Source organism: Fusarium oxysporum, chromosome VI (assembly GCF_013085055.1).
Source record: "Fusarium oxysporum Fo47 chromosome VI, complete sequence".
In the NCBI taxonomy this organism is placed as follows: domain Eukaryota; kingdom Fungi; phylum Ascomycota; class Sordariomycetes; order Hypocreales; family Nectriaceae; genus Fusarium; species Fusarium oxysporum.
In genome coordinates, this window is record NC_072845.1 from 799,627 (window position 1) to 816,453 (window position 16,827).

At 50.3% G+C, this 16,827-nt stretch overlaps 5 protein-coding genes across 5 annotated transcripts; 3 read left to right on the top strand and 2 right to left on the bottom strand.

The window, feature by feature from the left end:
• The first annotated feature begins 749 nt into the window (after positions 1 to 749).
• Positions 750 to 3,594, top strand: FOBCDRAFT_162863 (WD40-repeat-containing domain protein). Its single transcript, XM_031187263.3, has 3 exons — positions 750 to 1,055; positions 1,110 to 2,595; positions 2,643 to 3,594. The coding sequence occupies exons 1-3, from the start codon at positions 1,008 to 1,010 to the stop codon at positions 3,419 to 3,421; spliced, it is 2,313 nt and encodes a 770-aa protein (XP_031038398.2). The 5' UTR covers positions 750 to 1,007; the 3' UTR covers positions 3,422 to 3,594.
• A 113-nt stretch (positions 3,595 to 3,707) lies between these two features.
• On the bottom strand, positions 3,708 to 4,981 carry FOBCDRAFT_184467 (uncharacterized protein). The gene is made up of 3 exons (XM_031187262.3): positions 4,622 to 4,981; positions 4,237 to 4,565; positions 3,708 to 4,179 (listed from the first exon to the last, which is right to left on the bottom strand). Exons 1-3 carry the CDS (start codon positions 4,758 to 4,760, stop codon positions 3,946 to 3,948), a joined length of 702 nt encoding a protein of 233 aa, XP_031038397.1. The 5' UTR covers positions 4,761 to 4,981; the 3' UTR covers positions 3,708 to 3,945.
• An 840-nt stretch (positions 4,982 to 5,821) lies between these two features.
• Positions 5,822 to 9,024, top strand: FOBCDRAFT_251061 (uncharacterized protein). The gene is made up of 6 exons (XM_031187261.3): positions 5,822 to 6,347; positions 6,397 to 6,634; positions 6,702 to 6,907; positions 7,491 to 7,644; positions 8,027 to 8,209; positions 8,258 to 9,024. Exons 1-6 carry the CDS (start codon positions 5,987 to 5,989, stop codon positions 8,901 to 8,903), a joined length of 1,788 nt encoding a protein of 595 aa, XP_031038396.3. The 5' UTR covers positions 5,822 to 5,986; the 3' UTR covers positions 8,904 to 9,024.
• A 511-nt stretch (positions 9,025 to 9,535) lies between these two features.
• Positions 9,536 to 11,651, bottom strand: FOBCDRAFT_275165 (glycoside hydrolase superfamily; the record flags this gene model as incomplete). The annotated part of the gene is made up of 2 exons (XM_031187258.2): positions 9,536 to 10,746; positions 10,793 to 11,651. The coding sequence occupies 2 exons, from the start codon at positions 11,649 to 11,651 to the stop codon at positions 9,536 to 9,538; spliced, it is 2,070 nt and encodes a 689-aa protein (XP_031038393.1).
• A 3,675-nt stretch (positions 11,652 to 15,326) lies between these two features.
• FOBCDRAFT_39595 (uncharacterized protein) lies at positions 15,327 to 16,177 on the top strand. Its single transcript, XM_031187257.3, has 2 exons — positions 15,327 to 15,494; positions 15,551 to 16,177. Exons 1-2 carry the CDS (start codon positions 15,408 to 15,410, stop codon positions 15,986 to 15,988), a joined length of 525 nt encoding a protein of 174 aa, XP_031038392.1. The 5' UTR covers positions 15,327 to 15,407; the 3' UTR covers positions 15,989 to 16,177.
• The last annotated feature ends 650 nt before the right edge of the window (positions 16,178 to 16,827 follow it).

Below are 16,827 nucleotides of genomic sequence, written 5' to 3' on the forward strand. Positions count from 1 at the left end.
GAAACGGCGGCGCGCATTCAAAATGACAGGGTCACGCTTGCCCGACTTGAGCAGCGGGGTTACACGACGGGGTCCTTCTTTCCGGTGGGCACCGCCACAAAGCGGGGTACACTTGGGGGCTACAATATCTTGACTCGACTTAAGAGACAAAGAAAGATATTGATGATACAGGACAAGGAATTATTTGTGAGACAGATAAAGAGGTGTTTTACGGTGTCTAAGTGTGTAAGGCTTCTTTTGGTTCAGCGTACAGCGTTGAGAAAAGGACCGGAATTCCACGCGAGATATATACTGCACTCTCCTGAGTCTTCTCAACAGCTCTTTCTGCCCAACTCTTACTAAAGCAGTATCACCATGAAGGTAGAACAATGACTTATGATATATGCAGTATTCTAATTTTAGCCTACCCAAGGTATGCTTAAATGCGAAGCAATAATGCCCGCCCGAGGGAACAATAAAACTTCAGACTGTGGAGGAGGTTGCCAAAATAAACCCATCAAAGAGAGTTAAGAGACCCCTGGATTTAGGTCAATTTACCTAAATCCTGCCTAAATCTTTTTTTTTTTTTTTCGTCCAGAATTAAAGTCTGGAGTTTTATTGCCTCCCCTAGGCCCGGATCGTTCACGACATCTGAGCCCGAGCGATATGCCCGGCCAAGTGGAGGTGGCTGGTGCTTAGTGACGCATTGTGGCTTAAGCTGGACGGGACAGATCCGACGGGAAGGGGCAATCAATCGATCAGCTTCCATTACTGACCAACGATCAACTCTACGATTTGTCACGTTTCTCCAGTTCCTTTGATGACTTTTTTACGATACAACCTCTTCCATATTCCTGTGATTCGGATTTTTTGTCGTTGGCGTTACCCTTGTTTGGAGAGATAGCAAGCCGTTCTCTTTCTTGACCCAGTTGCATCATCGTCCAGTCATTCATCAAGCTCCCCCCTCCACTGCATTCAGCAGTGTCACGTCCTCTCATCATACGTCCATCAAACCAACCTCCAGAAAAATGACCGACTTCAAGCTGTCGGCGCAATTGGTCGGGCACGAATCCGATGTAGGCATTATTAGGCGACGTTCTCTGCATCTCGAAACACTAACGGATCGATAGGTTCGAGCCGCAACCTTCCCCTCTCCCGATACCGTCTTAACCGCCTCCCGCGATTGCAGCGTCCGCATATGGCGCCGCACCCAAGCATCTCCCCCGAACTTCGACGCAACCCTGGTCAGCCGTGGCTCCGAATACGTCAACTCGATCTCCTTCTTTCCTCCGTCCAGTGAGCACCCAGACGGCTATGTTGTCTCTGGTGGCAAGGATACCATCATCGAAGTCAAGTCCCCCAAAGCTTCCAGCTCCGATAACGCCGAACGTCTCTTGATCGGTCATTCTCACAACGTTTGCACGCTCGACGTCTCACCCGACGGCAAATACTTGGTATCAGGTGGCTGGGATGGTCAGGCGCGGGTATGGAGCCCTGAGAAATGGGAAACAGAGCTCTCGTTGAGCGGCCACGAAAGCATGGCGGTCTGGAGCGTTGTTGCATTTGATGAGCACACAGTAGTGACTGGTTGCGCCGACAAGAGCATTCGTATCTTTGACCTGCGGCAGTCTACCGCTGGTGAGGTGTCGCCAAGCTCTACCATCTACACACCTGATGTTGTCCGCGCTCTCTGTCGTGTACCCAACGGTCATCCCAGCGGTGCAGACATTGCGAGCGCAAGCAACGACGGAACAATCCGCCTGTGGAAGCTGAATGGCCAACAAGTCGCCGAGCTTCATGGACACGAAAGCTTTGTTTACAGTTTGGCCAGTCTCCCGACAGGTGAGCTGGTCAGTTCGGGAGAGGATCGTACCGTCAGGATATGGAAGGGTACCGAGTGTGTACAGACAATCACACATCCCGCCATTTCGGTATGGACAGTCGCTGCGAACCCCGAGACCGGCGACATCGTTACGGGTGCCAGCGATAGTATTGCCCGCGTCTTTACACGAAGTCCCGACCGTACTGCCGATGAAGCGACACTCAAGGAGTTTGAAGAGTCTGTCAAGGCGTCATCGATCCCTCAGCAACAGGTCGGGGGTGTCAACAAGGAGAAGCTTCCTGGTCCGGAGTTCCTTACCAGCAAGGCGGGTACCAAGGAGGGACAGGTTCAGATGATCAAGGAGGATAATGGCAATGTCACTGCTCATACGTGGTCAGTGAGCCAACAGCAATGGGTCAATGTTGGTACAGTCGTTGATGCTGTCGCCAGCACTGGTAAGAAGGTTGAGTATCAAGGAAAGATGTACGACTACGTCTTTGATGTCGATATTGAGGATGGCAAGCCTCCTCTGAAGCTCCCTTACAACCTCTCTGAGAACCCTTACGAGCGAGCCACCAAGTTCTTGGGCGACAATGAGCTACCGCTCTCGTATCTTGACAATGTGGCCAACTTCATCACCGAAAATACCAAGGGAGCTACTCTTGGTCAAACTTCAGAGGCCAGCGGGCCTGATCCTCTTGGTACCGAGTCACGATACCGACCTGGTGAGAACACCCAGCCCAAGGTGCTCCCCCAGAAGGACTATCTCAGCATTACAGCAGCCAAATACGAAGGTAAGAGGTCTGTACCTCTGCTTTTGCTCAATTACTGACAACACCAGCAATCTTCAACAAAATCTTGACCGTCAACAAGAACATGATCTCATCGGGTCGCAAAGATGCCGCTTTGAACCCATCCGATGAATCTGTGCTGTCGGAACTGCGCGCCGCGCTTGAGTCTAACAAACCCGTTCCCCAAACAGCCCTGCCTCTTCTCGTCCGCATCCTTACACAATGGCCCTACTCTGACCGTCTCGCCGGTCTTGATCTCCTTCGTTGTGTCGCGAAGTACCCTCTCGTCGCTCAATTCTCTGACCCTACCGTTGGCTCCCTTCTCGACCTTGCTTTCGCGTCCTCTCTACCCCAGGGCGAAACTCCCAACGAGAACGCTGCCATGATGGGTCTGCGTACCCTCGCCAACATCTTCTCCACCGCGAATGGCCGCTCGATTGTTAGTGCTCAATCGGACGAGGCCATTTCGTTCCTGGAGCGTATCGTTGGTGTGTCCTCGGAACCCATCGGGCCGTTCAATCGCAACGTCCTCATCGCTGCTACAACCGCAGCAATCAACCTCTCAGTGCTCGTCCATCGCGAGCGCCTCCTCACACCCGATCAGCGTCGCCGTCTCGCTATCCTTCTCGGCACGATCCTCTCCCGTGATGGTCAAACAGACTCAGAGGTTCTATACCGCGCCCTAGTAGCGCTCGGCACATTGCTCTCCGCATCAAAGGCGGAGGCGGCTAATCTCGGTATCAAGGAGTGGATCCAGAGTGCTGTTGGACGAAGCTCTGAGGAGCGTGTCAAGTCTGTCGCGGCCGAGTGCGCTAAGGTCGCTCCGTGAATGTGATGTGATGGTGACGGGTATGCAGGCAGATACAGCGCCAAGACGGGTTCTGCTTGACGTGGAACGGCGGATGTACGGAATTAGAAGAGAAACCCATAGAATTAGCGGTAGACGAATGCGATAGATTGATACGCAATGGCTTTGTGGTGATTGTGATGTCTGTGGCGTCGTGAGAGGCGTCTGTCAATTGATCTCAATCGTGAGCCATCGTCTCATTTCATCTCACTTCAAACCTCTAGCATCTCATTCTCACGACAATTTATCACATCAATAGCGTGGTTTATGAACTTGAATAGTCGTAGATTCTCATCCTATGCGGTGTCTCAAATGAATGAAGCAGATAAAGCTCCTCCAACTACACACCACGTGCGGTATCTCAGTCCCCTCAGGACAGCCGCAACATTATAAAAATAAATGAAGGGATATAAACAATAAAACCCAGGGATATACCAAAGTTCCCCGCCCGTAAAAACGCCAGTCATTATGCTTTGTACAATTTTCTTTCATATCGGTCTCGTCAATCACGCAAACAGGGCATATGCACCCGCTGCCACGAGCGGTAGCCAGCCTGCCATGTTCAGCTGGCGCAGGGTTTGTGTCGCGCCGGATTCGCTAACGTAGGCGTCGGAGCCCGATTGCTTGGTCGTGATGGTGTAGATCTCTGCGAAGCCGATGTCGGTGGAGTTGAAGCAGTTTGTCTCGTTAACTTCGGCGATTCTCTTGTCTCCTGGCTCTGCGAAGATGATGTCGACGCACTGCACATGTTAGTCAACCTTTCCTTCAATGCAAATTTCGGGGGATGGAGGACGTACAGAGTACAGAGCTGCACCGTGAACGGCGAGTTCTACAACTTGGATTGTAGCCTTGTCGCCTGCCTTTACGGTGGTGTTCTTGGGCAGAGGCACCTGAGGGAGACAGATGGTTCCGGGGAAGGGATTGTTGGTGGGACCGAGGATCTGGAACATGGGGACGACAGGCTGTGTCATGTTCGCTGGGCCGCCGTCAGGACCGTCGTCGCCAAAGCCCATGTTCACGTAGGCGAAGGCTGTCTCGTGGCCGCGGAACCAGCCGGGCTGGAATGCGACAGCGCCGCCTCTTGTGGGCCAGTATGTTCTGTTTGTCGTGACATTGTGACCGCCGCCTGATGATGTTAATTGGTGTCGCTGAGGAGAGGTGAGAGAGTAGAGGGGGACGTACATGGGTAGATCCATTGCATGCCGTAGGGAAACGTTGCGTTGGTTATGAGGTTGTTTCCTCGCCAGCCGGGATAGGTAATCACGCTGTGTGCTGACACGATTGTCGCGAGGAGGACCGAGATGAATGCTGACGTCCTCATGATTGCGGTTTGTGTGGTTTATCTCGTAGTATTGGGTGATACTCTCTAGCAAACAGACAAAGAACAAGAACAAGGCTCAGCCTCGAACATTTAAAAATTTCACGAACCAACGACTATGATAAAACAAGAGCTTCTTCGGAGAAAAAGGAAGATGAAGAGGAGGCCGCGAGTTCTGGTCTTAAGGCACTGCGCTGGGTGGCCATCTTTGCAGCCGCCCAGCTCAACATTGGATGTGATGGCCCAGTAAGAGGCCGTTGACGATGCATCTTGGAGGGTGTGACCCCTGCTGCAGAACGGGAACACACGGCCAATGGGATCAGTGGGATGAGTGATTTACAGGGCTACAGGGCGTTTCTGGGCTGTGACTGGAGATGTTTTAAGCGCTGGCGCTAGACTTATCTTAGAGGTGAGCCAATGAGATATTGGAGTCGATGGGGTAGAGGGGCGGGGGTTGGTGATGGGATATGCCGGTTAATGAAGACTGCAAAAAGGGACGGTGGAGACTGGAGAGGTCGACTCACTTCATGGAAAGATCGGATCAGGAGAGCCGATGAACGATTCGTAGCCGCGGTTTGATCTGATGATGGCTTTGGTGATAGTTTGAGGCTCGGGGCTTGGGTGCCGCGTAGACGCCAAGATGGTCACATCCATCACCAGAGACGCACAAGCAAGACAAGCACAGACGCAGACACTACCGTAAGCTGATGCTCTTATCAGTACGGCTTGTGATTGGCTGTCCCTTGGTGCTCTGTGCTATCGTTGCATTTTCGGCGAGAGAGGGTTTAACTTGTGCTTGTTGGACCATGGGTTCTTCAATCATGCGCCTTACGGATGTCTTCAATTTGTGACATGGCAAGCCACAGCATGACGATAATAACAAATATTTCACAGAACGAGCAATCATGTCGTCGCTGGGCTATATAATTTGGGCAGAGACAGACCAGTCGGGGTTTTATTCTCCATCGTTTTTAAACATTGAACTCAAAACGCCACTAAGATCCTAAAACTCACCTTGTCTTCACCGACGCTCACCGAGCCCTGTGGAGTATCGAAATCTCAATCTTCACGACAATCTTCACTGAGAGACTCACTATAAGTGAACATCTCATCATTATTCCCCACCTTTTACACGATCGTATCAATTGATTCATCATCTCACTTCATTTTCTGCCAATTTTGTTTTATGCACATTGGCTTTGGCTTCACGTTCAATATTTAGCTTCACAATGTCTTCATCACAGGATTCTTCAGACTGGACGAGAGTCGTGCGCAAGGGACGCAAGAACAGACGAAACAATACCGAATCTCACTCATCGAGACACGCGAAGCCTCAGACGGAAGGTCTTAGGAGTCCGGAGGATTTGGAGAAGGATTATAGGCAGCATCGCAAGAGATGGGAGGAGGAAGCGTACTCTTGTCCTCGTCTTCGTGAACTTGTCACGGCGAAGGCGTCGCATTTGACAGAGATTGATAAGGCGGTTCATTTGGGTGTTGGGACATTTGATCCGAATGACGGGCTTAATCTTGATGGCAAGAGATCAACGTTTGCGCAACTTGCGGCTTTTGAGATCATGGTTGAAGAACTGGGTACGTCTACTCTCATCAAATTGTACATGAACGGGACTGACCTGAGCAGAGAAAATTACGAGTGGAAAAATTGAGACATTCTTCCAAGACCCAGCCTTCAACGCCTCCGACAAAAAGTTTCTCGAGAATATCGGCCATACCGTTCTTGATGATCCGAAGGGTACGCAGATGGTTGATGAGAAGACGCTCTTCTTTGGCGTTCATCTCTACAGACCTGTGTACAACGATGCGCTAAAGGGTGAACTTCCTGCGCTGTTTGTTGGGACTGGCTGGGAAGATTGGGGAGAGTAAGTTATGCCCTGAAGTTGATGTTGCGCTCGGTGAGGGTGATGGGTTGGTGCTAATTGGGAACAGTATCTTTGCAGACGAGCATATCGAGAACGTGGAGAGAATGCACAAGGCATACGAACGCTGTGACTTTCCACAGGAGAGACTGGATTGTGCGTTTTCGACGACGAGTATATATTGGAAACCTAAGAGTGAGGAGGAGGGTGAAGCCAAGGGGAAGGGGATTGTGATTGAGGAGGTTGAGATTGAGAATGGGGAGGAGAAGAAGGAGAGTGATGAGGAAGAGGAATTGCTGAAGAAGCTTGAGGCTACCACTATTAATTAATCGTTGTTAGTAATTGTTAATTGACGAGTGTTCATTTGAGTCTGCCGATGGTCTGCATCTTGGGCTTCAGTTGCTGGTGGCTGCGAAGACTGTGCGCTGCACTCACTGATGGGCTTCTCCTCTCATGCTCAATTCCTTTAGACATGCTCTCCTTGAGTAATTCAATGTCACGCTTTGATGTCCAATGTATCCAGTCTCTTTGATCTTCCCTCGGCCTCTTGTCATGCATGATCTTCGCCTTCTCTTCTAACCTCATCCAACATCGAGTCAATTCCAACAGCCATCTCTGTAGCGGGCATTCACTCTTCAATTCTGTTGTCGCAGTCCTTTTCTTCTGGACTTTTAAGGCTCTTCTTTATCTTTCCATTCCTCTACTTCATCTATTTCGGCTCAATCGTTCATCCTCACTTCACGACCTTCACCCTCTCTTCTAACCTCTTCCAACATCATCAACTTCTGGCAAACATTTTCATAACTTGTCCTCGCCATTCAATTCTGTAGTCGCGATCCTTTGCTTCTAGACTTTGAAGGCTCTTCTTTACCATTTCAGTTCTCTTCTTCATCTACTCCAACTCAAACCTTCTTCCTCACCAAGGCCATCATATTCAAGATCAAAATCTCCAACTTGACCACTACCAACATCGTCGCGCACCTTCACTTCGAAGACCTTGAGCTTTCCAGTAAGTCCATCCAGTTCCTCTCTTTGTCAAGTTCATACCACTTTATCACACATCTTCAATTCACTGCCAAAAGCCCTCTAACATCCTCGTCATCCTCCCTCATCTCCACTAACCTTTACCCAATTTCCCAATTCTTTTCCTTCCTCTCCTCAAAACTTCCCTCTTATTCTCTAACCCACCATGACATCTCCTAAACAATTCACTCTCTTTTAGAAACCCCGTCTAAGTGCGCATCGCGCAGTGATTCACAGCCTCTTCAATCCCCCTCTTATAAATTCCGTCTCTTCTTGTCATCCTTCATCCAACTCACAAAGCTCAGTCAATTACATCAAATCTGCAACAAATATTCTACAGTTTTAGACCAATAGCTCAATCTACCATTGAAGCTCAATCACTATGGCGTCTTCATTCCCAGAAGCAAAGCCAGACAGAGCAGCCCGCGAAGCAGAGTACCAAGCACTGTGGCAGGTCTGTGATCGAGCAACTCGCAAGCACGAGTACATCTACGCCGACGACAGACTCAAGCGTTCGCTTCTCGAAGATGCGTGCGATTCTATCATGCTGAAGAGGTAACCGTCTCTCCTCGGTTGCAATTGACTAAGACTGACGATTGGTAGACAAAAGGTCGGCAAGGCCCCGTGCGGAACTGACATCTCCGCCATGGTGAGCCTTCATCTTCAGCGAGAAGTCACCGGCCGTCTTCTCGCGACTGCCCGTATGGGCGTTCCAACCCCTTCGCCGAATCCGATGCCGTATGTGAGCAGTGGGCCTGCGTTCAATGCGCCGCAGGATGCGTATCCTGCTAACCCAAGTACCTTCAACGGCAATCCAGGTCCTTACAATGGCAATGCGGCTGCATACAATGTCACCCAGGCACCGCTCCACGCAATCCCGCAGCCCCAAGCTCGCGTCTCCCCCCCAGACTTTGACTTCTCCATCCCAAACAGTACCGAAGAACTGCGAGAAGACATGGACAAGGTCATCAACACCCTCCGCGAGTACGCTAGAAGAATCGCCGCTCTCGAAAACAAACTCGACAAGTTCACGCAGGAGCGCGACATGTGGAAGGCTGGGACGATTGGCATGACGAACGCCGACATGAGCAAGGCCGCATCTGTTCCTCCAGGCATGTTCCACTGCCCCATTGAGGGGATCGAGGGTTTGTCTGCCGTCGCCTATTCGCACCCTAGACCTCTCACGCCTAGAAGTCAGACGCAGGGAAGGGATGAGGAAGGGGAGGGGACGTATCAGCCTGGGAATTGAGCCTTGGATGGAGGATGGAGCCAGGCTTGCGATGGAAGGAGATGAGGAGTTTTCATGAGGGTGGTTGATGCGATAGTTGCTGGGAATAAATACTTGGGCGATTGCTTAGTATGAATGCTTGGGACGGGCGCATTGAAGCGCGGTATATACATCTTGCTTGGCCATATAGCTTGTAACGACTGACGACGACACGAATATGCAGCGCCTTCGGGCAAGATACCCATCAATCAAGTACGTCAACGATTCATATTTCACATCACAGATCAATTCATGCGTCGCGCATCAATCGTTGAGCCAATACTTATATTGTTTGTCCTAGCCGTTCCTCCATCAACTATATACTCTCGCAATGCGAATCGTTACAAGAAGCCAGCCCACATTTCCATCGTCTACAAAAAAGCAATCGTGCCAGGCGTATCCGAAAACAAAAAAAAAACAAAAAAAACATATAAAGGGCATAACATTTTACCTGTTTTCCCTAATACTCCGTGACTCCGGTCCGTGATAAGACATTAAATGCTGAGTGTTCAGGTGATGATGGTTATATCCAATGCATACCCTCGCATCCGCAGAGCTGACATAAACTCAGACATCAATCGTCGCTGAGCAATGTCGTGAATGCATCGAGTCATTTATGAAGAAAACATGCTGTAATCCTGGATCGTCTTGCCGTCGCAGTCGGGAATCTTGACTCCCTTCTTGAGCTCACGATCCGCTGTCAACAGACCCCACTTGTCCTCCCAGTTCTTGCCCTTGGTGTTGTACCTCTCCTTCCAAGGCTCGTCAAATGCCTCAAACCAGAAGTAGTTGGTACCATTCTTAAGAGATTGGCAAACCCAATCATCCATGAAGGTGTTGAGCTCGTCAATACCAGCAACTGATCCTTTGGTACAGGTCGCGGCTGAACCACAGTTGGTGCCGCCTCCGGTAGGCCAACCGGTTTCCGAAATGATGTTCTTCTTCGTGTCCGTCTTCCAGAAATCTCCGTTATTGGTCTTCCAGAAGTTGGAAGTCCAAGCGGCAGCCTCGGATGCCTCAACTCCGGCGAAGAAGGGATGGATGTTGGCCATGATATAGTCACTGTCAGTCGCAAGCTCAGATGTCCAGTCGTCACCCAAATCGGAGGTAGCAACAGGGAGCTTGAGGCCCTTCTTGTCGAGCTTCGTGCGGGTGTCGTCCAAGATCTTGGCCAATGTGGTGATGTTCATCTCCTCACGGAAGAGAATTTCGTTGGCAATGATGATGCCCTCAAAAGGAGCATCACCATACTCATCCAGGATGTCCCACATTTGTGCCATCTGTCGATCGTTGGTTGTCTCGTTCTTGTCAAGCCAAACACCCATCCAGATCTTGGTATCCTTGAGTTCCAATCGGTCGAGAGCATGAATCAACATCTGCGTCTGGTTGCAATCGGTTCCGTACAGTCGAATCTTGTTGGTAAGCTGACCCAACACGGCGACGTCGCGAGTGATGTTGTTCTGAGAAGGTGGGTTATGCATACAGTCGGGATACTGCGAGTTGAGAGGGGTGTAGTCCATGCCAGGAAAGACTCTGTGGAGGTCGGGATTGTTGAGAAGGTCCTTGATCTCGGCACTGTTTTTGCCAAGATCGCCGTTCTTCTTCGTGTCGTCCTTAGCTGACTCTCCCGAACTCGCTGTGCTGTCGTCTTTCTTGCCATTATTCACCATGCTACCAACGACACCACCGACAATAGCGCCAACGATGACGAGGAACACAACGACGATGATGAGCCACTTGCACCTCTTACTCCTCCCAGCGTCCTTATCGTCTGAGCCATAACCGTAAGGCTTTTCCCGTGCCCCATTCATCTCGTAGCTTCCGCCTGTACCTAATTAGCAAATGCGCACACTTGGCAGACGAATACTGACCTCGTCCACCCAAAAGGCCGCCAGCAGCCGCACCACCTCCAACCGCAGCAGCGGTAGCAGAAGCACCCCTCTTCGCGCGGTCGGAATTGGAAAGGCTAAGCATTGAGTTCCTTTGGCTCTTTCCATACACAAGTCCGTCGTCTCCATCGTCAACGATCTCATTAGGATTCACTACGCCGAGATTGTCGCTGCCGTGCCGCGAATTCGTATATCCGGGGTATGGGTTATCGATGTAGGGATCGCTACCGTTGAAGTGAGATGTCGCTGCCGATGGTGGCCCACGAGGCGAATCGTAACCGTGACCGTAGCCTCCGTTTCCGCCGTACGGGTTTTGCTGAGTCCGCGACGGAGGCGGGGGCAAGTTGGAGTGTTCCATTGCGCCTATGCCGCTATAGCGAGGATTACGGTCAGCAACGTTAACAGCAATTCCTGCCATACCACCAGATGCAGACATTCCAAAATTGTCGGCGCCCGGTGTTGTATGGGAGTTTGGGTGATCATACCCCATATGTCCGCCGCCGCCACCTCCGTAGTTATTATAGCCTTGGTTGCCGTAATAACCGTGGTCGTTTTGTTGAGGCGATGGTCGTCGAGGACTGTCGTATCCAGCGGATCCTGCGTACGGCGAAGGCGAAACTGGGCGACCGTGAGAAGAATAGTCGTCGTAGCCACCTTGAACACGGCTGTATGAAGAATCGGGATGTGCGCTTGGGTGGTTTGATCTCGGGGGAGCGTCGTAGTGGGCAGCCGAAGGTGAATAACTATGGGGAGGAGGGATGGGTCTTCGGGGAGAGGAATCGTAGCGATTATGAGAGTCGAGCGGTTCGCTCTCGTAGGGATCCCCGTGGTAGTTCTGCATTGTGGATAGTGGTTGGATACTAAATCTGGATCCAGGCGGAGGAGCAGGCAGGTTCAAGCAGAGTGACACTGATAAAGATAGCGATAAGGTGCTGCAACAACTCGAGAGCAGGCAGTGCCAAGAGGATCGGTGATGCCAGCAGCGGGCGCGCCGCCTCAAGGGGATCACCTTGGAAGAAGGTGGATCAATCGGCGAGATATAATTTGCAGTTGAAACGAGAGAGTTGGAGAAGCACAAGGAACAGGAACAAACAAGTTGAGCGAGTGGAACAAAAAGACCGACCGACCCGAATCTTTCTTTTTGCCTTGTTATTGCGAGAGACGGAGCTGAAGAGAGGAAAAAGATGGAGTGACGAGGACAAGAGTACAAAGAGCCCAAGAGAGTCAATGAATCGTTGCTGCAACTGTAACGGCCCAGTTGGAAGGAGCGAATGAGGGGGCAGGTAGCCACACCGGATGCGGACCGATAACCTGGAATTTCCCATTTTAGCGGATGTTCCGCCCTGGCCTCCCCGGCAACCGGCCCCTAGTATTCCGGCCAAGGCGGGACCCGTGACGCAGATGTTCTGGAACCAAGGCCAAGAGCATTACCACGTCGATAATACGAGAGATATTGTATTGCAAATTAACAAAAATGTCATTAATATTGTACGTTCAACATCAGAGTCGATAACAATTGCAAATGTTCATTCAAAAACGGATCATTGCACAGCCTCCTTCAAGACGGGTGCAACGGCAGACACGAGGTTGGAAAATCCTCTAGTGGTGTGTGAGATCATCAACACGGGGTTGAACTTGTCTTGACTTGGTCAAGCTGACTCCATATTCCATAATGGATGCGTGCGTTGCGCGTCCTCAGGACCTTGATCTATATTCGGAAACTTTCTCAGTCCAAGTCGAACTTCATTGTTCTAGTTTAATCGCCGTTTATTCCCAAACTCACTCCTTCGTATTATACAGGAATGACCACGTAAACCCCCAATCAATTCTTAATTTGCGATCAATGGCCTCATCGTAAAACTCAAACAAGCGACGAGGGTCAATCCTGTACGAACATGGCACAGTTGGGTCTCGATTATATGCCCCCTGTAAAATGCGACTTTAGCCTGTCGATTGACGATCAACATGGAACCTCCAGGGTTACAGAGAAGGGAGAGACGATGAGAATCACTGAGAACTCAGCTGTGACTATCCAGTGATCAACCAAAACAAACAGAAACAGAGATGTCTGAAAGCCATGAGGCTGGTGATGAATGCAGCCAAGAAGACAGCCGCAATTGATTGATGGGTCTCGACTTGTGGCGTCGCCATAATATTAATTTATCACCATCATAATCACCAGCGGCACAGCTACCAGCAACACGCCATCATATTAACCAGCTTCCAAGCGCTATTTTCGCAGAATTAATCACAGAAAATTAACAGAAAACTCTGGTCTTTTTGTTATCTTTGTTTACGTACCACAATTCGCAGATTAAAGGATCCTCTGTGACCCGGTATTCTTCCCAGTTTTACTTGTCTCCCTGGTGCGACACTGTTTGTTTATCGGCGATCCTCGCCTGAGAGGCTTTTTATGCGACACTGTTGGTCAATCAAAAGCTCTGTGCTTCAGCCGCTTAGAATTCGCTAGCTGCTCATCGACGATTATGACAAAACTCCACCAGATTTGACTAATACCAATTCTGGCTCCCTGTCAGCAGAAAGACGCCTAACAATTAAATAGTCTCAGCGCCGGGCCTGTCAGCAAATTGCAGCTGTCGCTTTAAGGCTGAATTGGTGATATGCTCGTGACTTAAAATGGTCGCTGGTGGCTGAAAATGGAATTAGCCGTGGACCCTTGAGGCTTAAAAAAAGGAAATGACATTTGAGGAATGTTAAGGTCGAGACCCCTATTTCTGAGACCGAGGTTCGTAAAAAGCCATCTCCGGTTGTTGACGGAATCCCTTGCTTTCGGATGCTGCGTCTTGGTCGCGATTCAGTTGTACGAGAGGCTGTCGTGGAACGTTACACGATCAATATGTACATCCTTATTAAGGCGCAAGCCAGATGTGCACAAAGTACAGAAATGTCTTGTATTGACGTCAAAGTACTCAATATTGCATCCTTTGAAAGCTGAGGGGCTTGAACTGGCTGACTGGCTTCGCTTTAGGCGTTTCGAGAGTTCTTATTGTGGCGCTGCTGGAAGATGCAGGGTAGGTGACTTCAATTGGAACAACATCATGATGTTCAACGTAAGTGGGCGAACAACGCCAGCCTGGTGAGATACTGTTTATTGCGCTATCCGGTGGTGGACTGTCGACTGTGTGCTTTGCGCAGTATGTTTTGTTGAACACATTCACAACTTACTTCATTGTCACGCCCGATCAGAGGCTGAGCTTCGAAGGCTGTGAAGCAGTACCATTACTGTGACATTTTCACAACTAAGAACCATTGCGCCGTCCGTTGTCAGAGGCACCACAAGTCCTTCTCAGGCCATGCCGCAAACCTATTTGGGTCTGTCGCATTGCTTCAGACATTGGTGAGGCTGCCATTGCGCATAAGATACCACCTGCAGGGACGTTGCCAGTACATCATCTCTGTTCCTCAATGCTTACATCAGTCAATCGACCCTTGCCAGCCACACGTACATTCAAGCCTACTACACGAAGAGTACGATTGATTGTCCTTGCGTTGGGTGGAAATTGTTGCTCGTGTTTACACCGCGCTCTCGTAGACGCCGCCTTGACAACAGCTTGCGGACTTTATGCTTAGACCGCACAAGGTCCTTCAGCAGACGTCCTCCAGCAGACGTCGTGGCTTTCGATGGAAAGAAGCGAGTTGAGTGAAGCATAGTAGGACTTGGATGACTTGCAGCTGGACGAATCGCATCCTCTCATCGTTTGTCCGAGCCAGAGGTGCCGGGACATCTTGCAAGACTGTTGCAGCATACTTGACTTCATGGAGGGTATATGTGCTACGTGATCTGATATCATGAGAAGCACTCCAAACCCGGCATCCAGTTCATCATGTAGAGTTTTAGCTTCATATTTGTCGTTGTAAGAAGCTTGTTCTAATTGGCTAGCTGTCAACAATACCATTTTGAGCATCACGAACGTATGAACCGCCAATCACAATGGCCTCTCCCGATCTTTAACAGGATCTAGATCATGCACCGACTCAAAGAACAAGGAAACACAGCACGCGACACTCCATACCACCTTTAAGAAACCCGCTCATGTGACCGGCTCTTCAATCAACACCAGCTAGCCTTCAAGCAAATCTCCCCATTTCTCATCCTCAAACCCCGGCATCACACAGTGAAACAAATAAGTATACACGGAAGCCTCACCACAAGCCAAGCGCATATGACGTTGTATACAAGGGCCCTCCTCCACAACATCAGCCAACGAGCTCTCACGCGGAGCAAAACTCCGTTGTCCGCTCCACATATCTCATCCGCCGAATATCTTTATCGATCGATTTCGCCTTGAACAGAGTCATTATACAGTGATTTCTTCAACAGACACGATGTAGATAGTATTGATGATGGCTGGATCTCGTGCGACATGCACATAGTGATGTCATGGCGACGATGAAGATGTTGACATCATACATGTGTAGATGCGGCACCACGATGCTTTATATGTAGCCTTACAGCTTGTAAGACATGACCTGTATCCTCTTCATTCTCATAACTCTTCTGTGATCATACACAAAGATCCTACAAAGGCTTAATTGAACACCCATATTCAAACACTTCTCCAACAACACAATCATCATGTCTATGAACCCCGAGTCTGCTACTCCCCAACAGGGTGAGTTCCGAAGCAAGGTCGCTCCCTCTGAGCCCCTCACAACCAAGGGCGTAAGTCAATCGTCATTGAAGTACTCTTCATGATACATCATACTCACATTTGCCAGCACAAGCCCGGAGTTCTCGTTGGCAACGACGCTGTCCCCGAGTTCCACGCCGAGCAACATCCCGCCGGCACAGCTCCCCAAGAGAACACCTTCCAGCCCAACCCCGAGACCGAAATCCCCGCCCAAGCCCCCGGTGCCTCGGGCGCCGTATCTGCCTCCGCGACTCTTGGGGGTGCCACGTCCGCTGATGTGCACACCGGTCTAGGAAAGCCTGCCGCTGGGCAGACTAGCCAGGAGCTTCACGGTCGGGAGAAGAAGGATCGTTCTGGTCTTACGGGTGTTGGTGCGAACCCCTCTGACCCTATCCATGATATGGGTGCGGACCGGGATCATCCTACGAACTATCGTGGAAAGGGTGGTGAGAACGCGGTGGATTATCCGGGTGCGGAGGATAGAGAGCCTGTTAAGGCTGAGCAGGTTGCGAGTGAGCGCGCTTAGATGTCTGCTGTGCGGATGGGATGGAGCGATGTGTATTATCAGCCATGATGGCTTAATGAGTTAATGTCAATGATATGAACCAACGACATGTATCGGTCGTTCCATGTGATATGCAATGTGAGGTCAATGGACGGTAGAGGTATACTGTGGTAGGATCGGTTGAGGTTCACCCAAGACCCAACGGCAATGCGAGGAGTGATTGTCAGAATGGCAGATGTCTCGCGTTCGTATAAGCTGCATCAATGTCGGTAGATCTGCAGGACTTTGTCATCTTTAGCTCCGGCTGTAATCGGGCATGTCAGCAACACGGGTCTAACATCAGCAACCGTCGAAGAGTCCTGGGCTGTCGTGCCGCACATGGCGAAAAGGCGACACAAAGTGACTTGACCAAAGACCTGACGGACAACCATCAAGGTAATGCAGTGTACACTTGGGCATCAATATGCGTCATTTGCTTCAAGATAGTGGCAATGGTTCACTGCAATGCAATGCAACCCATCGAGGCATAATCGTCCAGCCTTGAACCCTCAGCCCTATGCAACACAACGGTCTGCATCTTGAAGAATGCCTCGCGATGCGCCTTTTAATTATAGGATCAAGCGTTGAAACATGGATGTCGCCATGATCGTCGAAACCCCTCGATTTGGGATGAACTCAATCCTCCTCCCGGTCTCGGCAGTGCGACTTTGAACTTGACATCCCTGCTGAAGCGCCTCCAACGGTCCCTGGATCTCCCCACCCATGAGGGGAAGTTGGACAGGAGTCGATTGGTAGGTTATTCTTGGATTATGGACGATGGGACGGAGTGCGGCCGCTGTGACTGTGATGGATGCTTGAAA